The sequence below is a fragment of the Melopsittacus undulatus genome, chromosome 3, assembly GCF_012275295.1.
Source record: "Melopsittacus undulatus isolate bMelUnd1 chromosome 3, bMelUnd1.mat.Z, whole genome shotgun sequence".
NCBI lineage: Eukaryota > Metazoa > Chordata > Aves > Psittaciformes > Psittaculidae > Melopsittacus > Melopsittacus undulatus.
In genome coordinates this window covers 112504700-112529753 of record NC_047529.1, presented here as the reverse complement: position 1 = coordinate 112529753, position 25054 = coordinate 112504700, and the positions used below count along the sequence as shown (strand labels likewise).

Sequence of the window (25054 nt, the reverse complement as noted above, 5' to 3'; positions counted from 1 at the left end):
TTTAAAAGCTGTCTTCACTTCATGCTCTCTTTCTTTTGAACTTTTTAGTGTTTTTGCTTGGAGTATTCTTTCTGATTCTGGCAGCTTTGTCTTTTTTAGGTATAAGCTTGCAATTTGTGAGTGTGGATTGGCAAGACTTTTGTGTCTCTAAGGTTATTTGAAAATCACCATTCTTTATGGTCTTGGATTAGTTTACACAGTTTTTAGGAGTATGCATTAAGAAAAGATTAACTGCTTGCAGTGGTTTCCTTGGGTTGTGTAAGTATAGTTAAAAGTGTAGAACTTCACAAGAGATTCAACTAGGATGCTATAAGAATAAATTACATATTTCCAGATGAAGAATTGAGTCCTTTGTTATTAATAAGGTTGAAAACTAATCTAGTGGAAGTGTGGGAGGCTAGTAACTTTTGATTTCTTGAAAAGACTTGCCTGCCTTTGTATTGTTTTTCCCTTTCTAATTGCAACACAAAAAATGCCCAAAGGTGCTTCCTGTATGTGTAGTTGTGCATCTTTCCATAGTCATACTGCCAAACCTTTTCCTGTTTCTTCTGCCTTTCATGGTACTCTGTCACTAGCATAACACTGGTGTTGTGAAACTGGAGATGTGCTGGTGTTCTTATTACATGAACCAGTCGTATGGAGGGGTTAAAAAGTCTTAAAAAATTTCATAGTCTTAAAACACATCATAAACTAGGATTTCTCTCACTACCCCATTATGTTGTGAGAAGTTCAAATCCCCATTAGCAGTTTGAACCTGCCTCCTCTCAGTGTTTTAAGTTACTTGTTTTCTTTCCTCATTATTGCTTATTTTTTTTCCCCACTACTGTTTGTGTTTCTTCCTGGATGAGTTTACACAGTATCAATAAACTTTCTGCTGTAGATTGTGCTCTTGCATGTAGTTTACAATAGCTGTGTGGTATCTTAGATTTGTTGGTCCTTTTTGGTACCTGAAGATCTCACTCTAGATGGTGTATAGCTTTCTGGTGTTGATGGGGTTTTATTTTATTTTGCTGTTATTTTATAGCTGTTTCTACAGCTCTCTGTAATTAAAAATTACACATACAGCAGTCAGTAGCAGTTGGAGATACCTCTCCTGGCAACAGCTTCTGCCTCTGTGCTGAGCTGTACACAACTTTGGAGCGTTGGCATGATGATTTAGAAGTAACTTACAAAACATGAATGATGCTCTGGACTTCAAGTAATATTGTCTCAGTATTTCAAGTCTGCCTGTACATCTCTGAGATAGAAAACCCTATGCATTTTTTCATCATTTATGTTGGTGCAAACATCTGTCTTGCTCGTTGGTAAATGAAAATACTTTTGCGATATAACTTTCTCCTTGATAGGAAACAAATAGGCAATATTTTCTGTCCCCTTCCCCACTCTTTTTTTTAGCACTATGCTGCTTTCTAAGGAAACTCAATTTTATTTGAAATGGTTGGGTTTGCTTATGAAGATGAGATTGAAAAAGAATTTATCTCCAGATTATTGTGTAATCTGTGATACATGTGGCAGCTCTTGCCTTACTTTGCCTCAAGAGTAGTAGTGAAGTCCAAGAAAGGCAAATGAATTTATAGTTACTTTTTCAACATCCTCGTGGTAGTGCAGAAGTTGGAGATGATAAGTATTCCTGCAGATTTCTTCACTATTCTCTAGATGTGAACTGTCTCATTTATTTTATATTGGGCGTTAGCAGAAGTGGAAATACAAATTTCAATGTGGAACGTCCCTGAATACCAGTTTTGTGATAGTATGGAAATGGTATGAGTTATTCTGCGAGTTTAGAAATAGACCAGGAAGTTATGTCCCTGTTAGGATGAAATGATCTACAGGACTTAGATTGGGAAATAAAATACCAAATCACCCAAGTTTAGTATTTTGTGTTACGTATTTTAAAATTTCTGCTAAGCAGAGATCATTATTGTACTAAATGTTATGTTTTATTGTGAATCTTTATCATTATAGTGTATAATAGTGTCATCATTGTTTAATCATTTGGGTATCCTGATTTGTAAAAATCTTCAGTTTGGAGAAGATTGTATTTTATACAAAATGCTTACATATTTCAGTGGGTCAATTTAGAATCTTATTTTCTAATATTAAATACATTATTATTTATAAAGAAATTTGTCATTGTGTTTCACTTGCAGGGAGTCCAGGGAGTAACCAGACCTTGCTTTTGTTGAGAAGTTGTGGTGCTCTTTTACCAGAGGTATTGTCACCGGAAAGAACAGAACTAGCCCATGTGATATGGGACAAGATGAAAGAACTGGGTAGGTTGGTTTTGTTAGTCCCTCTTCCAAGAACAGCTGTGAGCTTCAGTTACTTTCTTTGTAACAGAAGACTGAATGTGTTTTAATAGTGTTTAAATGTTAGGTTATAACAGCAAATACACATTACTGAATAATCACTAGGTTTTAATATTCAGGTGAGAGACCTATTTCCTATTCTGGGAGTTATACTGACATCTAGGGGTGTTAATAATAAATCTGAGGATTTTTCTTTCTTGTAAGATGCTTAAAATGGACTTTTGCTTTACTTTTATTACTGTAAGAATGCATTTTACTTTCCTTGGTGTCAGATGTTACTTTGTTATCTGGTGGGCTGAATACACCTAGTGCTACCAGCTAGTTTATCAGATGATATTTTAATTATTTATGTATAGGTGATGAGTAGGTGAACTGCTTCTTGATAGTAATATTAGTGAATCTGTATAATAAATACAGCTGCAGAGACTGTGAAAGAACATGCACACAAGTGTTCATGTTACTGTGCTCTTATGTTTTAGCCTTTATAAATGTATGTGCTGTTAAATAGATATTTTAAAGGTGGATAAAAGGAAGCAGTCTCATTATACATAAAGATCATACAGAAAAAAATTGATATGAAATTAAATACCTGAGAAAGCTATAAAATAATGTTGAATTTTGGGAATCTGCATTCACTGACTAGTTGAAATATTTCCTTAGGTGCTGTGTATGATACAAGCCATTATAATGCTTTGCTTAAAGTCTACCTTCAAAATGAGCACAAATTTTCTCCAACTGAATTCTTGGCCAGAATGGAGGAAGCCAATGTGCAGCCCAATCGAGTAAGTACCCCTTTATGATACCTTCGTTCTTAATAGTGGTATCCATTTATTGGATAGAAATCATTAACTTGCTCTTTCTGTTTTCTGTAGGTTACATACCAAAGGTTGATTGCAGCTTATTGCAATGATGGTGACATTGAAGGAGCGAGGTATTCTTGTGTTTGTGTTTAAAGGGAGTGTCTCAAAATCTGTTTCTTGTATTCCCTGCTGTTAATGTTAACACTCGTTTCAGTGTAATTCTTATAAATTGAATAAAGCAAAGAGGGGTTTAAGTCTGTTTTAACCAAGTACTGAAGAGCAGCTTCTTGGAGACAGCAGGAATCTACACAAGCAAAATAAAAATAAGTGATAGACCAGTGTGATCAAATCGAGTTGTATTCAAGTTGCTCAGAAAATAACTTGCTTTGTCATTTCTACAGCCAGCATGAAAAAGCCTAAGGTTATGAAGGCTTATACTGCCCAAGAAAGTGGCTATTGGGAAAGGTATTTGACAACGAAGTGGGCTAAGGAGCAAATAGCAGTAATTCTGGTTGTTGTGTTTGTTATTACTCAGGGCTTCCTGGATATCTAACATTTTAATCTTAGCAACTTTACGTTGCAACAGTGGATATGCTGGGCATAAGAAATAAGTAAAAGGAAGATTAAAAAAAACCCAAACCAACCAAAAAACCAGCCCCACGCTTGTGTCTTCATATTTCAAAGTGATAAATACAATTCATCTGAAAAAATGAGGATGACCAAATCGTGAGCCTGTTATGCAGCGTCCCCAAATGTAATTGCCCAGTGACATCAAGATTTCATTTTGTTTGATCATGCAGTACTTGACCAGCAGAGCAGCAATATCTCACTAGTTTACCTTTTCAAAGGGAAACAAAATCTAATCATTCATTGTCTTGTATTTTGCAGTCAGATTCTTGGATTTATGAAGAACAAAGATCTTCCAATCACTGAGGCAGTATTCAGTAGCCTTGTGAAAGGTCATGCAAGATCAGGGTAATGTTTACTATATTTTTCTTTTGTTTTATTCTTACTACAATAGGAAGTGATACAGTACAGAAAAAACTACATGCTACAGAATAGTCTGATGGTTTTGAGTAATAATATGTAAAAGACTGTTTTCATTTTTGAAGCAAAACTGGGCTGTTCAACAAAGGAAGTAGATAGTTCTTGTCTGAAAATCTTGCATTTCCAGATAAATACTGTACTTTTGTACTGTTTGAAAAATAAATTTGCTGTGCTTAGTTTGGAACTTTTTCAACTGTAAAGTTGAAAGAGTATTTTAAGTAATACAGTAATTAAAAGATCTGCATTTTCACCTTTCAGGATTTGCTCAGTTAAAGTAAGTTTCTCTAAGCTTGTTGCTGTCTCTGTTTCCAATTCTAATTAATTTAATAAGTAATTGTGGAAGTCACAATAAACTTTATTATAATTAAATCTACTGAGGCTCTTTCTTCTGAATTCTTTTAGAGATATTAAGAGTGCAGAAAATATCCTTTCAGTGATGAGGATGGCTGGTGTGGAACCAGGTCCAGACACCTATTTATCGCTGCTGAATGTGTACGCTGAAAAGGGTGATGCTGATAGCATGAAAAAGGTATTTTAAGACTGATTTTAAATAATAAACTTGATTGATCTCTTGTTCAGTTTAACTTTGGAATGCTTTCTATCCATGCAGGAAAAGTAATACTGAATTTTATAACTTGTTTCTTCCTAGTTTGCAGCAATTAAACTTTTTTGGTTATTTGAATAGCTGGAAAACTGAAAGCAGTCTCATAGTTTGTAAAAAATAAGTTGCTTTCTATAGTTGCCTTTTACTCTGAGGATATAGATTTGCCAGTGAGTGATTTAATAATTCAGTCTTTTTTTTTTTAAAAGAGGCAAATAATGCATGTGAGATACATTTATTTATGAAAATAAATAAAAAGGACACCTTGATTATCCTGCTCCCATTGAAGCCACAGAATCTTTCCACTAATACTGGTTTTTGAGTTCATACTGGTAACTTAGGTATTCATGAAGTACGGATGAGACAATGCTGCCTTTACAGCCCTTTGTGCACATGACTTTTTTCCAGTTCTGTCTTCTGTATTTTTTTCTTTTTAAATCAAAGAACTATTTGGAAAGGAATGCAAAAAGAAAATTGGTTTCAGTTTAATAAGTAGTATCAGGTGGAGTGGACCAAATCAAGCAAGAGGATGTGGAAAACACTGCATTGTTCTGTGACTTACAGATTATATCGTCATCAACCATCCTCTTCCAAACATTAACAAAAGATTAATATTCTCCCCTTTTCAAAGTAATCTCTTTTTGAAAATCATCTCACAATGAGTCATCAATGCAAGTCATCTGGTGTTTTAATATGTGTTATTAGATATTAGGGATAAACTGGTATATCTCCCTTTTACCTGTCTCTTTTTCACAGTCTAAAGGTGTTTTCGAGGCCCTCTCTGTAGATGTTTTGTATTCTCCCTACTGTATTCCATGTATCTAACCCGATGGTTTTAAAAGAAGGAAAAACCCACAGCTTTTTGTGATTTTATTTTTTTTAATGTATCCTGAATTGGGTCACTTTGGAGTTTATTAAAGTTAAATTTATTCTGGTTTACAGACTCTAGAACAGATTGAGAAGACTGAAGGGTACCTTATGGATAGGGTTTTGATGCAGGTGATTTTTAGCCTTGCCAAGGCTGGATATCCTCAGTACATCGAAGATATTAAGGAACGCATAAGATTTGAAAAGGAATTAATACCAGGTATGTTCTTGGTTGCTACAACACTGATTGCTACTCTGGGTGGAGAGAGAAAGCATTTTCCTGTTTTTTTACCCCAACAATAACTAATGTTACCGAAAACAGGTAATGTTATACTTTCCTGTTGGGAAGAAATACTTTTGCCATTAGTATGCTTTAAATCACAATGTATAAAATTTTCATACAAACCAGTCTTAATTGCTTAAATACAAAAATTAATCAATTTTTTTAACCTTATTAAATTCATTAAGATTTTATAGGAAAGCAGTTAAGTGTGGAGACCTTTCCTCAAACACTGTTGTAATTTCTGTTGTGACAGCTCTTTGTGAATATCATTAAAAGGGAGACTAAACACTGAGAATAGTTTTTTTTATCCACAGTTAAAGTGGATCCCAGTATGTGTAATCTGATTGATAACTGTTAATTATATTTTATCCATTTTTTCTTTTTTGACATGTCTGGAAATGTGTATCCTTCTGTTATTTAGTATCCTTCTGTCATGCTGCAGTGGTGATGCTTCTGTAATTTTTGGCATGGTCTTCTAATGGGAAAAGTGAATTTCATTGATAAATGTAAATCTGGAAAAGGTAGTCTCAAATTTAAGTGGTTCATCATGTTTTAAGGTATGCTAATGAAACTTGTAAAGCATTTACTTTGCTAGCTTTCACTAATTTTAGTGGTTTAGTATGAGAATAGTTACATGCACTTAATTTTGTTCTTTCTGTTTTTCAATTGCTAGATGCAATGAACCTGTGTTTGACTCTGATAACTCATGGCTTCGAAGATATAAGTTTCCATATTTTGAAGTCTTTTACCAATTTCTCACGTGAAAATGTGGACCAGGGTAGCTTCTTCTTGCAACATTGTGTAAATAGAGATATGGTATGTAGAACAGTAGTATTTTTTCCCTCATAGACTAATAACAGTGTATTAAGCAACTGTGAAAATGGAAAATGGTAGATTTTTTGTACAGCCCTTAAGGAATAAAAAAGGGATTTTAGTATTTCATATTAATTTGTATAGTAAATAGAAATTCACAACTGAATTACATTTGGCATATGTAATATCCCCTTCCTAAGCATTAGAAGAATCTGACATGTTTAACAATTTGAGAAGTTGAAAAATAAATAATTCTTTTAAATTATTTGCAGCCAACGAACAAGCTGAAGCAGTTTTGTAAGGAGTTACAAGAAGCAAAAATGCACTCGGCACCACTGCCATTTGTTTTGCGTTGCGCTTTGGAGGCCAACAAAGCAGGTACTCTGCTGGTTTAATTTTTACTTCTGCTAATTTAAAGTACTTGGTCACTGTTTAATTATCTTGTGAATGTTTTCAGCCTTAGCCATTGACTTGATGAAGACAATGAAAAAGGAAGGCCTGCCACTCAGACCTCACTATTCCTGGCCACTGCTGGTTATGTTTCACAAACAGAACAATCTTAAAGGTTAGTTATCTGATAAGTGCTCCTTTCTCTTTACTGCAAATCTAGTGCACAAATCTTTACTAAAACATCTCTTTGAGATTCAGCAGACTCTTGAAAGTAAACGAAGACCTTGCTGCACTTCTTACTTTGTTGCAAACAGTTTTTCCTTCTTAATTGTGTTACACACAGATCTACAAATTTAAAGTCTACTTTTATATAGAAACATGTGTCAATTTTAACTCTTCACATTCTTTCTGCCTTCCACTGGTTCATTTTGCTGCTCATTACCTTTTATGGAGCTTACTGTTGAAGCAACTGAAATCTGAGAGAAGAATTTAAAAGTAAGGTAATGTTATAATAGCTCTTTTGGACTGCAGCCCCAAACCTTTATTCAAGCCAGCTTCTTATTTTTGACCTAATAAGGCAAACATGAGTTTAGTTACAATCATAAAAACTGCAAGAGAACTTACATTGCTGAATGTATGAGCCTGACCTGACAGCATACTGATTGAAGGACAAAAATGCTCAATCTTTGGGGTTCTTAAGTAGGTTTAAGCATTTAACATACTTTCCCCTGTTACACATGGGGATGTCTACGGGATATGAATAAGAATTGAAGAAATATTAAATTTTAGAGTACAGTATCTAATTCTTTGGTTTGCGTTATTGGTAATTCAGAAAGAATGGTATTGTAAAAAGATGCTTTTAACAGAAGTACTTCCCCCTTGGGGAAACGAAAAACTGTCTTTTTCATCTTATCTCACAGTATAATGTGCTTTAGAATGAGATGCAGAGTTGTTAGTGTGACACTGGGTGACAAACAAAATGCACAAACAAAAAAAAAAGTGCTTTTAGCAGACTCTTCATATCGCAATTTTATCTTAAATATACAGTCACATTCCAGTTTGGAAGAAATGCTGAAACAAGTATTCCCTAATTGTTTCTGGCTATAAAAATGTCTCAAGTCTTTTTCAAAAAGCCTTTATGAAAACAGTATTCAGTTTTTATTAACTCCTTAGGCTCTGTTCCTGCCAGACTACTTCTCAAGTTTGTCTTCTCCCACATTTTCAAATGCTTTAAAGTTCTCTTCTTGAAGAGAATCAAATGCTTGAAAGTTCTATTCTAGTCAGCATCAAGTGAAGTTGTTTTAGTTTTGTCCTTTCTGACTGACTTGAAGTCCTGCTTTGCCAGAAATAAGGAAATTGGAATCAGTCTCATACTTCCCCAATGATAAAACACATTTTCTCCATGGAAGATTTTACTTCACTAACACAATAACAAGGAAAGTCAGAAGTATTTTTAGATTTAGACTTAGCTCCCAGAACTGAAGCAGTATCTGACCATCTAGAGAAACTTAACTTTTCATATCTTTTGAGATCTCTGGCAAGGTCAGAGGTTGTCTGTAGAAATTGAATATGCTTTGCCTAGTAGTTCCTGTTGGAAGTCAACGTAAGCAAACTGAGAAGAAAATGATGAAGAAATCCTCAGTTCTGGCTTTGCTGTTTTCTAGAGAGACTTTCTTTTTATATGTGCAAAGGCATTGGATACATAAACTTCTGTATGTCTGGATGTTAATGCTGTGGATTTGCAAACACATTTTTGTGAGCTGGTACTTAGTCTCTGAGTTTGCATTGTCAAATGGGAATGTTACTCCTGTGTGTGTAACTACTGAAGTCAGTGATTTTGCAGTTGTTAAAATACATAAGAAGATATCTATGCAATTTCTTTTGCACTGAGGAATCAGTGGAATTATTATTGGTGCAATGAAGTGAAGCAAGTTGTTGTTGTCCATGTGTAAGCTCACATTAATTTTTTGAAATTTAATAACAAAAAATGAATACATGAGATCTACTATTTGAAAATATAACCAATACCTTTGAAGGAAAGTAAATAAGGGGGGAGAAAGGGAAAAACACCTGCCCTGAAACTGTTTTGTAAAAATAGAGACAAAAATTGTGCTGCAGTGAGAACCTAAAGGTGACAGCAGATAGTAAATGAACAGAACAGTGCTTTGTGCAGAAAAAATAGTAGAGCTGTGTGAACAAAAACCTATATAGATGCACAAAATTACATAGATAGGCACTGTATCACATCACATGCCAGAAATGAGGTAATAATTCCTTTCTCTATAAAGTAGTAATGCCCAGCCTAATGTTGGTAATTTTGCATCTCAGTATCAGCAAGACAGAAAATGGACAAGAACTTTGAGGAAAAACTATTAAAAATCTGATGTGATACAGTCAGTGGACTGAATAATCATTAAGGAATGCACAATATAAGCAGAACCTATCTAGAACTGCAGGGTACAAATGTCTGAATTGGTGCATATAATGTGACCCAAACAATTATATAACTGGGTAGCAATGTTCAATTATATATTTATTTGATGCTTATTATAACAAAAGCCGACACCAGATATCAAAGGAAATTCCCTAACTCTTCTGTATTATGGAGTTGAGCTTGAAAGAAAAGTAGCAATGAAGTGATGGCTAAGAGGAATGAAACTAAGCATAGCCGTTTTTGAATTCACTATAGAGAACCTAACCACTATGAAACAGCAAACAGCTCCTTTTCAATCATTTTATGCAGGCATATAATTTCAGAGGGGCATTCTTGCCTTTATGTATTTTTTTATGTAAGGTGATAAGTAATTATTTCCATATGTAAGTAAAACCTGTTAGGCTTTTAGGAATGGAAAGTGTTTGCAGGTTTTGAAAGATCAGTATGTGGTGGAGCTGAAACTGTTATTGGGACTGAGATTCATCTTGTATCAGATTATACACTGAAACCAGGAGAGCCTGGTATAAGTAAGCAGAAATCTTTGACTTACACTTCATTACTCAAAATTCAGTAGCTTCCCTTCATCTTTGTGTAATAATCTTATTTTTTAAAGAGAGTTCATAAAAGTCAGTTGTGTATTTCACTTCTAGTTTCTACTAAAATGTTGTTATATACATAAAGCATGGTTATTGAATGGTAATTCAATTTTTACTTTGGAATATAAGAGAAATAAGAGTCTGAGTCCAGAGGGGAATAAGTGTGGTTACTTCACAATGTAACCGCTTGAAATACTGTTTTGTAGACAGACTTTCCTTGCACGCAACTTTATGTGTGCATCTGAAATGAAGAGCACAGCAACAATACGTTAAATTATGTTGTTTTCCTGAAAGCAACCTCAATTTTCAAACTGGAGTTTTAGTTTTTTCTTTCCTTAGAAAGCTGCTTAAAGCGCAGTTTTACTGCCCTCGCACATGTATATGTGTGTGTGATATTCCCTCTGTTCCAATGGCACTGCTTTAGGAAGAAGCATGACTTACTGTGAGAGAAACCTAGGAAATTGAAAGTGGCCTAAAATGCAAGTGTCACTTTTCATTTCTTGAAAAGCAGGAAGTTGCTCTGCTCTACCACAGATATTATTATGAACATCTTGCAATTAATCTCTTCTGTACTTGTTCTTGGATGTACTGATCCAAGGCTGGAATCTGTTCTGTTGGGATATTTGCGTGCTGTTTCTAGTATTGACAAAAAGGAGAACAGTAGTTGGGCTGTGTTTTGTTCCCTTTTCCCACTCAATTATTTGATTTTTAGATACTCAACCCCTGAAGTCTGTACATACCTCAGCCCAAGATCTCAAAAACCTCTTCTTGTTCAAGCAGGGAGATGGTCAGAAAACTTTACATCATACCCAGTTTTCTGGATCAGTGTTCTCTAAAGTGGGGTATGCAAGGCAATCAGTTGGGGTGTGAGCAGGGTGAAAATAAATAAAGTAATTATTTCATCCTTTTTTACTTTCAATTTTTGTGTATGTCTTCTGATGTGTGTAATATATCAGTACAGTAGCACATGTATAATATTTCTAAGTAAATATACATGTATTGGGGGTGTGTTCTCAAAGTTTTGGACAGCAGCATTCTATATGAGTATCACTGTACTTAGTGTTACTCTTTGTTCAATCTCTTCTTTGATATGGGGAGAGAGAAGAGGTTAGTGTGTTTTCCAGTATGAGGAGCAAACAATTTCTAAAAGTCCACACACAGAATGCCTAAATCCTATTTCATGCATATATTTAACAATTTTATAGTATTTTGATTGAAGTGGGAATGTTTCATTGCTTTGTGTTGTGGAAGACACTTATGTGATAATAAAGTAGTTCTGCTCTTGGAGAGGTAGAAAATGCATGCAAAACTGTAGGATTTAGTGTTGATTTTCATTAATCTGCTATTTCCCGCAGGTTGTAAATCAGCCATCTTAGAAATTAAGAAATGTGTGCCAGCATTTTTTTTAAGTTTGCAGTTATTTGGCCATGTGCAATGTTGTTACTGGTATTCCTCCTTACTCTGCATCTCTCACTGTTGTGCAGGTGTTCTAATCTTCAACACATGCCCTTTCCTGCTCAGCAGCTATGCCCTAGTAGACATTTGAGCCCAATGGGTGTTAGGGAAGGGGGATGCTTAACAAGCCTGTTTTCTACTTTCTTTTAGATACAAATTTGAATGCAAATCTTCAGTTCACACCTTGTTCACTGTGGTATCTGGTTGCTGCTTTTCAGATAACTTTCTTGTGATACAGATACAGTTATTTTTTAAAATGCTTCAGCATAAGAGGACTTGATGTATTTCCTGGAAAGTTGAAAACATGAAATAGAAACTAGCTGTCAAAATTTGAAAGGTATCAAGGAAGACTTACTGTAATTAATTCTTTATTCATATTTTTGCAGATTCTGGTCCAAAATCAGAGTTTTGTTTAAGGCAAACTCAAACAGATGATGCGATTTTAATCTAGTATGACTTGCCTGCATGTATTTTCAAGTGCTCAAAGGGAATTCACATTTGATTATTTGCACCATAGTGCACTGCATAAAATATTCATGGAAGTGTCACTTTTCCATAGGTGGCACTCCAGGGCAAAGACAGGGACTTTGGACATTTTTAAAGTAATAAGTATGAAATGCAAGTTGAAAAAAACATATGCTGGTTGGTACTGGTGTCCTGCAGCTACTGACAAATCATTTTTAGACCAGCAAAAAAATGGTAATACCTGTATTGGTTTTGACAGGGGTTCACAGTTTCCTAGCTAGGGCTACTGTAAGAAGTTTCTGCAGATAGAAGAGTGTGAGCAATAAAAAAGCATACTCTAAAACTCTATGCTATAATTGGTAATCTATTAAGATTTGGTAACTGTCGTTTTCAAATGCATATCTGCAGTAGTAATATACTGTGTAGTTGTGTGAGTTGATCTGAACCCTGTAGAAGTTAAAATGTAGTTTCACTGTTGGCTTGGGAAACTGAATTTCCAGTTCGAAGCTGTTGTATTAATAGAGTAATCAACCTCTTTGCTCACAAACACGTTACTTGTTTTAAGCAAATACAGAGACAAACCTTAAAAGCTTGCCTTGATAAACACAATTGGATACTGGGAACAAAGGGAAGAATGTACTGAAGAATGCATTTGTATCTTGAATTTGATTGTGCACTTTACACCAAATTTTACATGGGTTTTTTTGCACAATAATATGGATATTTTGATATATTACTCTAAAAGTTGTTTTGCAAATGTGACCAAGAGTAACTGCCATAAATTCACTGTGTTAAAAAGTAAGTTTGTATGCTAACCAAGAGTTGCATGGTTTTAATACAGCACAGAACAGGAAGTTCAGTAAATCTGGTGCAAGCTTCACAAATAAGAGCTTTATTAACACCAAAAATAAAACTGCAGGGTGTTGTGTGGCAAAGTCAAGGAGGGAAATCAAGGAGAGAAGTCTTTCATTCATCTGAAATGCTTATTAGCCTTACTGATTTCACCTTCATACAGGTATCTTTGAGGTCCTCAAACTGATGCACGACTTGGGGGTGGAACTTGATGCAGACACATACGCAGACTATGTTTTTAGAAGTTTTGCTGATAGTGAAACTGCCCGTGCCCAGCTGAAGGTGAGTTCACACTGAGAATTCATAGATAATGGCTATTGTATGGCTTGGTTTTCTGTGTTCTCTGTGAAGGCTTTGAATCGCAGTAGTGCCCTAAACATGAACGTGGTCTGATGAAACCTGTTCAGAATATCTTTAGGTACTAGTTTTCATTACTTTTGAAGCAGTTCTTGCACTGATGGATTGTTTAGCTTGTCTTCTCCTGATGCTTTCCTTTCTTCTTTTCAGAGCTAATACTTAGCTCAAGACTTACTAGCTTTCTGTTTCCTCAGGTGGAAAACTAAATAAATGAATTACATCCTTTTACTGAGAATTAGAAGTATGACAGATTTTTCTGGTGATACTTTTTTGTGCTTATTTTTTGTTTGTTTGTTTTGTTTTAACTTTAAAATTGAGAATTGCATACTAAGTTTTATCTGCCCCACTCTTTGATTTTGGTAGTTTTGTCTCTTGCAATTGATTTCAGTACAAAATCTGCATAAGTTTTGGTCAGTAGCCATGTAGATTTATGTAGAGTAGGTTCTGTGTTCTCAGTGACTATCAACACAAGCATGCCAATGTCCTTGGCAAGCATTTAAAAATACAAAGTATCAGGAAGTCTTCCCTGTGCCTACAATGATTGATTGCTTTATCTCTAGAAAAATGGCTGCCTATTTGAAAGTGTTGAGCTCTCTGTAGCAGAAATAAGATACGAAGCAGTAAATGGAAGGCTGAACAATGTTCTTTCTCTGTGTAAGTATTTTTTAATGTTGCATGTTACTACGTACTTGGTAGCATTGATTGGTTGTAGCTTAGGAGATTTACATGTATTAATATGAGCTGTAAAGGTATGTGGAAACTTGAGCTAAGCTTTTATGTGAGGTCCTCTGCGATGAGACGTGAGACTGAAACTATCAGTTTGGGACAACATATCATGGTTAAATTATTTTTCAATATTGAGCCTGGCCATAAGATTTATATATGAGATAGTTACAAATCACAGCTTTGCTGTGATTCTGTTGCAGTTAGGATCCTCTTGTACTTAGAGGGCTTAAGGAAACAATTTGCCTTGCAGGATGACTGTAAAGTTGTTGGTCCTGGAATGGTTTTTGTTTGCAGTGCCAGTTATAGCCAGATGATAGTCTAACAATGTGGCTCTGCAGTACTACTGAATTATTAATGAAAGAACCAGCTTTAAAGAACTGACTGATATTGAGTTAACCTGAGGGTGCTCTGCTGGTCTGTGGGTCATGGAAGTATGTGTACAAGTTGGATGGGTTAATTAGGTGATGAAGTTGTAACAGCATGAATTAATCAGTTTTTAAGAGTTTTCTCCAAAGACAGTTCTGATGCTCAGTGCTTCCAAGTGTGAATACATGTCATTGACTGAATGTATGGGATGGGATGATTTGCTTGATTAAGTAGGAATATATGTTTCTTTTTAAATTTAAAAGCCTAGTTTTTATTTGCCTAGCATACTACGACAGTAATAAAATACCTAAATTTGGACTAAGTATAACACAAGAAGGTCTTCTTTTCAAACAGTTTTATATGTCCAAGGCTCAGGGAAGAGCTTAACCAGTGTTTTATCGCAATTGTCATTATTTGTATTATTTACCAAATACAGAAATATGTAGTCTATGCACCTTGACCCTGGGATATGTGTTGAAAATGAGAAAATTGAGTAGTTATTAGTCAGTGATTTAATTTCTGTATGAGAAAGTAAATGCCTCCCTTCACACTCTGTTTGCTTAACTGAAATAGTCAAGTTTTAACATGTTATAAGGCACAAATGTATGTGTGTCTAGTATATGGTAGATGTATATGATATCAAAAGTGTGATACCAGGCACATGTAGGCTGAATTCTCTGTTACTGTCATGAAATCAGTCTTGCATAGTGTACTATTTAGCTGTTGTCTGTGTGTTGAATTTGCATCTTGTAGTGGTATTTCTGTTTACAAAGGCTAGGGTTAATAATTCATGGAGACACGCAAGATTTCTTTTGAACTTGAGCTTTAAAGGAAGCTACTCCTGTAAATAGTTTACCAAGCTGAAATGAATGCTAGTAAATCTAATTAGCACCTGTGTAATGATAAGGCACAGATATTAAACAGCTGATTTTTCCTTTTTTTTTCCCCTTTTTTTATTGACTTGGCTCCTTTTGCAGTATTACAAAGAGGGAAAAATAGATGCAGTATGGAAAATAGTTGAAGATTGTCTCATCAGTGTAGCCAGGGGAGGCAAAGGTTGGTTATTAGTGCTGGTTGCTATCTGCGTGTATTGATTCAGCTTCTCATGCCTTATAATGTATAGATTTCTGCTACTGACAAGATGAAAACTACGAAGCATCAGTTGAGGAATCTGGCCGCATAAGGCGGCATACATGAGAGCTGCTTTTTCCCTTTATCACACCGTTCCATTCCACTTCATTGTCAGCCCCTTGATTTTCTCAGACTTGTTTGTTGCTAAGGAAACCAGGTTGCCGATTGTCAGCAGCAGCTGAGCATACTAAGATGCTTTTCTGCTCATCTTTTTATGAGCAAAAAGTTTAATATACCACTGGAGGAAAATTTGTATTGGGGGTTTCTTGAAACCAACTTTACCTGAGATTTTCAAACTAAAATAAACATTCCAACATGTAAAACTTTACATTTTCTAAATGCCTGGAGTTAGTTTAAGGAGTGGTTGTAGCATGTTGCTCCTGCCTTTTATTGCCCATGTTCCTGTAGAGCTGGTGCTTTTATTTCATTTCTACCATGTACCATACTGCTGCCCTTGATGAAAGGGCCCAGGGCATTCAGAATGAATCTATTATGATAGTAAAGTCAGACAATAATAACTTCATACTGGACTTACATGCATCTGCTACTGTAGTTTCTTTCTTTGCTGGAGTATGGTGCTGGAGTGAGAGACAGCAATTCTAGAGGAAGAAGGTAGACCACTTTGGAATATTTAGCCAAGCAATGATGTAAATGACCTCTCGGGGCCATCTAATTTTAAGTAATATTACAGTTTCCCTAGTGTCTTGGTTAGGATTGTTTGGGGTTTGTTTTCTTTTTGGAGTGTACTACTTTCTTCAGTCTTACACTTTTTTTGCAGGTAAGATGCTTACTCTGATTACTAACTTATATAAAAGACTAATGTATTAACTATTGGCATTGAAGGCGATAAAAAGGGGAACATTTCACACTTAGAATATTTGATCCCTTTTGAAATGGAGAAGATTTAGAGCTGATAAAACCAGGACTGTTTCAAATCCCCTGGTGTTTGAAAGTTTGGCTTACAAATGTTTACCCAGCACTTCCTCTGAACTAACAACATAGTTCTCCTGAGGACACCCTATTTACATGACCTACTGAGTTGTGGCACTTCAGGAATTGCTACTTGGTTTTGTACAATGACTTCTTAGAAATATTTCTTTCATTTACAGTGACTTCAGCAAGCACGCCTCGCATTGATTTTCGTCAGATCAGGAGCAGCCTCAGTATGGGATTTAGAAAGTAAGGTTGCTATATAATACCTCATTTTTTCCTGTAGCAAAGCTCCTTGTCCTTTTTTGCCTTGTTGAGCACAAATCTGTGCAATCTTCCCCACGGTCCACATTTGAACTTTGAAAAGTATGGTTCCAGGTATAGCAGATCTGAGGGATGTCTTTGTTCCTCTCTGTTCTGCCTGGTTTCCTTGCCTTTGCTATATATGAGCATACCTTTGAAGTATTACGTATGCACCAGGTTAAAAAGAACTTCACTGTTCTTGTTTGTTCTGTGGTATTTGACAGTATGCAAACTTCTCAGGGCAGTAAACAACTGGGGTTTTATTTTTATTCACTATTTTTGTTTATAAACTGCTATGCTAATGTAAGATTTCCCTAAAGATTATCACTAGTAACCATTAAAGCAAGTGGGTGCTTAATGATGAAATACCAGTCGGAGCCAGGCATATTCTACATATGATAGCTTTCTGTGCCCTCTGGGTTAATATGACTCCTGAATACTCATATTGAATGTCAACTATTGTGTTACAATTGTCATGACTTTATATTCACAGCTATATGGTCCTATTTTGCAAGGAGGGTTCCTTGCTAGCTCGCATAAGTCTTAAGAGAACCCTGCAGGTATATGTGGATTAGCGAGCATTTCTATCATTCACCATTTGCCCCAGTCAAACATTTAGAACTGTGAATGAGGGTTTTTTTGCAGTGCACCTGCGCTGCTGGGTACAAGAGAGGTCACTGAATATCACTCAGGACCAGAGCCTGAAGGCTGGTTTTGTTCACTAAGTCATCTCCTAAAGTTTTGTGATGGATATGAGATACAACTATGTTGAAGTTGGAGATTAAGAAAGCGTACCAGGTGAATATGACCAAAATAATTTCCTAGTATGTTGTAAGTTGTGTCTATCTGATCCTGCTCTACTATAAGAGGGTGGAAAAAAGCAAACCAGTTAATGAAGCCCTAACGGACCTTGACGTCCAAGGGATAAATGTAATAAATCCAACAGAGTTCTTCATTTCAGTGGTTACCCCAGAATTGTCCGTTTCAGATGTATTAATTAACAGATTTTTGGAACACATTTTCTTTGCAAGTATAGATGAATATTCAGTAGCAGTAGAACTTGCAGTGGGAAGGAAGCCATGCCAATGTTTTACTGCACATAACCAATGCTATCAGGAAATACCCCTGCCAGTGGGGTGCAGGTGGTAAGGATGCGATCTGAAGTATTTTTAAATTGTTATCAACTTGTATTGTGAAAACTACCTGCTGAAGAATCTTACTCTCTTCAAGTGAAACAATTGCTCTTGTCAGTGGTGGAACAGTTACTAGGGTTGTGATTTCAATAGTTATTGAACATTTGGGCAAAAAACTTGGAATTCTCAGGGAAATTCAGGTTGCGGTTTTTTTGGTGGGTTTTCTGGTTTTGGGTTGGGTTTTTTTGGGGTGGGAGGTTCTTTTTTGTTTTTTTTGGGTTTTTTTTGCTGGTGGTTGTTTTTGTTTATTTTTTTGTTTTTTTTTTTTTTAGTTTGGTGGTTTTGTTTACTTGCTTTTTAATTTATTTTTTCTTTAACATTAATCTCTTTTGCCTTCATTTCTACTTGGCTTCAGAAGCGATGTACAAGGTTGGCTGTGCCCAGGTTTCACCCTTACATTGTTTCTGAAAGCGTGCCAATTCAGTGTTTCCTTTTCTGTTTTAAATGTAATGGCTAGAACAGCCTGAAAATGAAGCTTGAGGATAAGATAGAAGAAAAAAAAAATACATGTACCTTTTGTAAAGACTGAAGCAAAATTTTATGACTAAATGTGGGTCTTGAATGTTCAGATGAGTGGAGTTTAGGGCCGGCATACAAAAGGACAGGGTTTGGACACCAGGGACTCAGGAACAGTGTCTGTGGCAGACTAGTTTTTGGATTTCTTTAGAAGCTGCTCTTCTCTAGTAACCGCTTTGAAGTGTTCCCACTCTGTCTGCCTGATGTACCATTACTATTTCAGAGTCAAGTACTTTAGGAAATTGATGCATTTGATATCTGCAGTTCATTGTCATGCTGTCAGTAGTGGAGCGAGTTCACCTAGGAAAGCTTAACTAACCTCACAGATAGCATATTTCCCCCCCACCGCCCTGTGTGGACCTGCATTTGACTCATTTTCAAATACAAGTGGCAGTTGCACAGAAGGAATTAATGTTTCATAGGCTTAAACCTCCTAAATAAAATCCCAAACTTCTCTGAATGCTGTCAAGTTTCTGTGCAGCTGTTCAGACTGACATCTTATTTTCCCCTTATGAGAATTAGAGGAAGATAAAATAAGGTTGTAAGGTTTTGATCTTTTAGCCTTGTCTGGGCTGATGCTGCTTTATAGTTTTTGAAAAGTAACAGCTTCTAGCCAGAATTTTTATGTTCTTCAAATTATAGGAGTATGTCAAGCTTTTTGGACTTCGGTGAACTGGTTAACATTCTAATATATTGCAGTTATTATACTTCAGTGAACTGGTTAACATTTGATCTTTGGTTGTAACCTGGTGACAGTCAGAGAAGTGCTCGCCTTCAAATCCTGTCCTGTTCTATGAGGGGAGAAATTTGTGTTCTTCTGTGTTTTGTTTTCTGTTTTTTAAAACATTATTTATCTCACTATAATAAACAAACCTTAAGAGATTTGATTACTTTCTTTTTGCATTATATAGTTGGATTTATAGCTGTCTGTACTTTCCTGTCTGTACTAAAAAAATTCATTTTAATGCTGAGGAGTCTAGATTTTTGCCCTAGCAAATATGACCTATTGAGTGCTATGTGTAAAGTGTGACTTGTTTGAGCGAAGCTTATCTTGAAATGCTAAATGGAATGAAGTATAAAATAAAAAAGTACAATTAGGATATGTTAAAAGATTGAACTAAAGATGAAACTAAAATATATTAATTTTAGTCTTAGCTTTCTGTTTGGATTGCTGCATTATTTTCAATTATTTAGCAGAAACTGTAGTATAGTAAAAAGTAGTATGTTTATTCTGTGCAAAGCTGGTTTAAGCAATATGTGGCAATGACTATTTTTATTGATATAATTCATTAATTTATCATAGTTCTAATTATAATGGTTTATTAAAGATTCTCAGTGTAAGTTGTCTTTAAAAAAGAGATACAAGAGTAAAAACCATTTTATTGCTTTTAATTTGTTATCCTTTGCTGCCCTCTTCAGCTCAGATGATGTACAGCTCTGGAGCAAGGTAAGTGGAGATAGTAATGCTTTAAATGAAAACTAGTTCTTTAGACATTGCATTTTTATGATGTGTTTCGGTAAATCTGAATTCTGAGCCCAGTAACTGTAGACCTGATCAATGTGGTCAAGACTTTTGTCAATGGTAGATTGTACAACTGTATGAAAATGAATTTTCAAATTGGACAGCTAAGTGTAATTGTAAAAAATCATATATGGTATTACCATGTAGTGTAGTTTATGCTACTTCAGTTTCTAGATCAGTGTTGTCATCGCTGAAGGTAGTATTTAGTTGTAGATTCTGGAGCAAAGTCTGATGTGGTTGTGCAGTCTGACTACTTAATTTCCTTCTGTACCTCTCCTAAACTTTCTTCCTGTCCCCACAGTAGAACTAATAAAATAATAGAATATAACTAGAATTCTAAAGCTTCTGTTATATAACTTAAAACACTGAATGCAAAGCCAGGTAAAAGGAATTACCTGGTGAATTCAAGGGGAAATGACTGTTCTTTTGCCCTCTCTGATACGGACTCCATTAGAAAGACACTGTCATATAACTTGGTCAGTAAATTTTGATGAGCGCTAGAATAGAGATGTTGACAGATATGGCCTGAGATGTGATTACAGAATTTGGGAAGGGATGCACTATGCATTTTGTCTTTTTTTTTCTTCTTTGATTCTGTACCTGCTGACTAATAAACTAGTACATGACTTGCAGTATGGTTTAGATTTTGCAAAGAAATCTTGGAATGAAATTAAAGTTGTAGTTGGGAAAGTCACTGATTAATGATTCATTTAAATTGGGTACAGCTTGTGAGATGATGTTTTTTTTTGTAATTTCTTGATTTTTTATGTTGCATGAAGATTATGGTGAGAGGATGGTTTTGTCCTCTGCATCTGTCTTTTGCATTTAAAAGGTACAAAGAGAAGGTGGGGAGAGAGGAAAAAGGCATTTCTTATTACTCCTATTGTGAAATTAATTTTTAAGGACAGTCAGAGGACTGAAGTAATGGTTGTCTGCACAAGAAGTTGTATCTAGAGTTAGTTCTGCTGTTCTCCACAGTGGAAGAAGATACATGTTGTTATCTTCATTAATTTATGAGTAAATATATGTATTAACATTCTAAAATGAGAAATGCTAACTTGGGAAAGAAATAGGTACTTAGCTCTAGAAATATTGTTTTCTTTTACCCATCCTTTTTGGCATTTTTGAAGATTTGATTCGGAAGGAAAACTTACCATGACTTCCTTTGATTTTATTGTACTGTCTTAATTTGTCATAGAAGAATGAGGGCAAAAGAACAGAAAAAAACTGTAGTTTAACTGTGCATAGTGTCAGTGGTGTTGGTATGAGAAATGATAGTCACAGTATTCCATTGCACATTTGATACTTTCTGGCTTTATCCATTTTCATTAACAATTATCATTGCTTGAAACGCAGCACTTTGACAGTAGGAATGTATGTACCTCAGACTTTGTTGAGATTGCATTCTAGAGTCATGGCAGATAAAGCAATATTATTGAAATACTTAAAATCTCCGATTTTAACTAGAGACGATGTAATTTGCTTAAGAATAGTCAGACAGCTTTTTGAAGTGCTGTAGTTTAGGTTAAAGTATTTGTGCGTAGGATGTAGGGGCTTTGGGGTAGATACTTATCTTCTTCTGATTAAGTAAAATGTATGTATTCCTTCAGTTTGTATGACTGATGGAATGTGTGCTAAATTTAGTCCAATTAATTTTATGGATGCATATTTTGTCATCCAGAATTGCACTTATTTACAATAGCTGTACTAGTTAAATGTAGCAGAGCATGATAAATAGTGTTCCTCTATTTTCTTTATGTATTTGGTTCATTCAAAATGAATTTAAAAAAAAAAAAAAATAAAAGCTTTATAGACCAATTTCAGCCTTTCAGTAAATTGGAAAATAATTGTAGCATCTCCAGGGGTGACACTGGTTTATAATACTTGCTTTAAGCAATGTCTTACAGTAGCTACCTTTCTATAGAACAATACATAAACAGAGTACTAGAATGTCTGTCTTGCTGCCATAGCTCAGAAAGCATTTTGTTTGCAATATTTTCTCAAGAAAAACCTATTATTTACAAAAATAAAACTTTTGTATTTCTTAGGGAATTACTATGATGTGGTAAAGAATAATACTTTAACAGAGACATGCTTTATTATTTTGAGAATTCAATTTCAGATACTATTTGTCCTTGCTTGCTTCTTTTGGCTGCAATGTACGATTATTCTGTCTTACCAGATAACAGAAGTGTTGTACAAGGATGAACGTTATTGCCTGACGCCTGCAGCAGGACCAACTGGTAGAGTTTCAATTTCTGTGATTGTAACTTATCCACAAATCCGTTCTTCTGTGTAATGATGGGTTTGAGGGATTACAACAGTAAACACTGATTGCTTCTTTTTGAAAGTGAAATTTGAAAACATGTTGGGTAAAATCCTGATTCGAATAATCAGAGCATATTTTGTGAGATCCATAAGATCTTATTTTAGGGGCAAATCTTGCGGATAGTGATTTATTTTTCTAAATTTATGTACCAAAAGAGATTTAGAATGGACACAGGATCAGTGCTTAAATTCTTTAAAAAAAGGGAAAAGGTGGCAGTTTTTCAACTTAGTTTCACCTTTAGTAGCTCTTCTGATTTCATGAAAGGAAATAGTACTTAACATCCCAAATCTTCTAGTTGGAAATAAATATATCATTTTATATAATCTTTTTTTAAAGGGAGGGGTTTTCCTCTTGTCAAGGCCAGAGGGGCAAGGGCATTTGGTAAAAGCTAACCTTTGAGGAGACAATAATTGATGCTGTTCCTGTTCTTGGCAACAGGACCCCATGTAGTTTTACACTATCATCGATAATAAATGTAGCACTATTGCTAAAATCTGTTAATCTTGATTTTCATGGGCTAATAGACAGCTTCTTCTGTATTAGCTGACCTAATGTTTAAAACATTTTTTATGTTACTATATTAATATTTCTATACTTAGTGTGGCTTAGTAATGGAATATAATGCATAAAATGCACAGAATAAATATGCAAAGCATTAGAAATCTGTTCCTTCTTTTGAGCAATGACAAAATATTTGTGGCAACTATTTGGGGTAGCGGGCAGGAAAGGGGGGGAAGGCCTTGGGCAGTACCACTTCTGTCACACAGTAGTGGAAAAAATAGATTGAAGTAAGATTCTGTACTGAAAAGCTGTCACTAGGTCTGAAAATAATTAATATTCCTTTCACTCACCAGTTAGATATGTGCTCCCAAACCACATAATCTCTATGCCTCAGTGATCATTGTTGCCATTCCAGAGCCTCTCATCAGGGTGACATCTCACACCAAAATGATTTCTTATAAATTAATCTTGATAACATGACAGTCTCAGTAATTTTAGTGGAATGCTTTCTCTTGTTTTTTTCCACAGAAGCTGTTGGCTATTTTCTTTATCACTTGATTGACAGCATGAGTGACTCAGAGGTACAGGCCAAGGAGGAGCGTTTGAGACAATACTTCCATCAGCTGAAGAAGATGGTACCATTTCATTTTTTGCTACATAATGCCTGTCCTGCCTGACATGTATCTATTAGATTTGAAATTGCTGCTTTTAAGTACAACCAGACCACTTCTCAATGACATGCAAGAGCTGGAGACTTGAATTACGTCTGAGATAATTTCTGTTAGACAAATTTCAGTTTGGTTGTGTTTCAAAACTCATATAATTTTTTCCCCACCTCTTGGTACAGAATATAGTTATCCCTACAACCCACTACAGCGGCATTTGCAGACTGCTGGACTCCTCTCAAGTTCCTGAATTAATTAAGGTCTGTGGTTCTATAGCAATTATTTTGAAGCTAAAAAAACTGTACTCTGTAACTGTATTCTCCTTTGCAAAATAAATATTGTTATGCAGTGATTATGTGTAAGCCTTTAACCTTTCCAAGATTTTCACTGTAGAAGCTGTTTTCATTTCATATGTGAAAAGGATACATTTAATAAGTGCTTTTTCAAGTCAGTGTATTAATGCTGTAGGATACAGCTTTCTTTTTTTACATTGCAATTATATAATTTAACATTTTTAGCAGACTATGCTTAAAGATTGAACTTTTTTAGAGGATATTTGTGATATCTTTGTCTTGCTACGTTTTAGGATGCAAGATTACTGACTCATAAAAAAATCCCGTCTACAGACAACATTCCAGAAGTAAGTAAAATCACAGATAGCTATGCTTGTTCTTACTGTAATAACAATGTTTGGATATGGGTTTTTAGATGAAGTGTAATCACTAGCTTTCAGATCATGGAAGTATATTAGCGTTATTTAAATCTACCATTTGAAGTTCAGAGGTTACTTTCCAGAGTAGAAGTAGAGGCTGTCCAGATTTTCATACAGACCTGATACTTGACCTTGGAGTTGGCTGAAGCTTCATGCCTCAGTTTCCCTGTCTAGTATATATTTTTTGAACGTTCTAGTTAGTTAACAGTGGTGGTGTGAGGTTTAATTCATGCTTGTAAATTACAGTGATCCACTTGAGTGGCAGGAACCATATAAATCCATACTGCTTCTAATGGTGGAGTGTCAAGCCTTTACATCTCTGATCTGAGCAGAGTGGAGATGGAAAAAGAAGCGGGCTTCTATTCCCTGCTTCCCTGAACACAAAGAACCGAGTACAAGAGAAATAGTAATGTTGACCTTTGTAGATATGCTACTTCACTTTTTTTTTTACTGCATTCTGAATCAAATCTTCAATTAGTATGTGCTATTTAAACAGATAAAAGCACCTTAAATGATTAAAAAATTTCTTAAGAGTATGAAAGAAGAGGATTATTTTGTCTGTCTTTTATTAAAGTGATCCGACAAGTTGTTCAGGGAATGGTGTTTTTGCAATTGACATTCTTTCTGTTACTTCCATTTAGAGTGCTAAACCTGACGTGTCTGCTTTGGAGAAGAAACTAGAAAAGCAGAAAGCTGAAAACCAGCCTATTACAGATGTCTTGAAACAACTCATACATGCTCTTTGTGAAGAAGAGGTATCTTAAGCAATGCAGAGATAATTGGAAACACATAGCTATATTTTTAAAGGGACATAAATGACTATTATTGAAAGACATAGTTAAGCAAAGACAAGTGCAGTGCTTCAGGTTTCGTGGTTTGATGCTTATAAAT

General features: G+C 35.2%; 1 protein-coding gene across 2 annotated transcripts in view; it reads left to right on the top strand.

Annotated features, from left to right (window-relative positions):
- Window positions 1-25054, top strand: part of LRPPRC (leucine rich pentatricopeptide repeat containing) — an 88019-nt gene that overhangs the window by 11821 nt on the left and 51144 nt on the right. For both annotated transcript variants that reach the window (XM_034060921.1, XM_034060922.1), the window contains exons 3-20: window positions 2151-2273; window positions 2970-3091; window positions 3182-3240; window positions 3998-4084; window positions 4559-4685; window positions 5700-5844; window positions 6581-6723; window positions 6993-7098; window positions 7178-7285; window positions 13076-13194; window positions 13830-13923; window positions 16602-16671; window positions 19854-19881; window positions 22139-22199; window positions 23315-23421; window positions 23634-23711; window positions 24038-24091; window positions 24805-24918. In XM_034060921.1, the coding sequence (XP_033916812.1) occupies window positions 2151-2273; window positions 2970-3091; window positions 3182-3240; window positions 3998-4084; window positions 4559-4685; window positions 5700-5844; window positions 6581-6723; window positions 6993-7098; window positions 7178-7285; window positions 13076-13194; window positions 13830-13923; window positions 16602-16671; window positions 19854-19881; window positions 22139-22199; window positions 23315-23421; window positions 23634-23711; window positions 24038-24091; window positions 24805-24918 (1745 nt within the window). The remainder of the gene's footprint in view (window positions 1-2150; window positions 2274-2969; window positions 3092-3181; window positions 3241-3997; window positions 4085-4558; window positions 4686-5699; window positions 5845-6580; window positions 6724-6992; window positions 7099-7177; window positions 7286-13075; window positions 13195-13829; window positions 13924-16601; window positions 16672-19853; window positions 19882-22138; window positions 22200-23314; window positions 23422-23633; window positions 23712-24037; window positions 24092-24804; window positions 24919-25054) is intronic.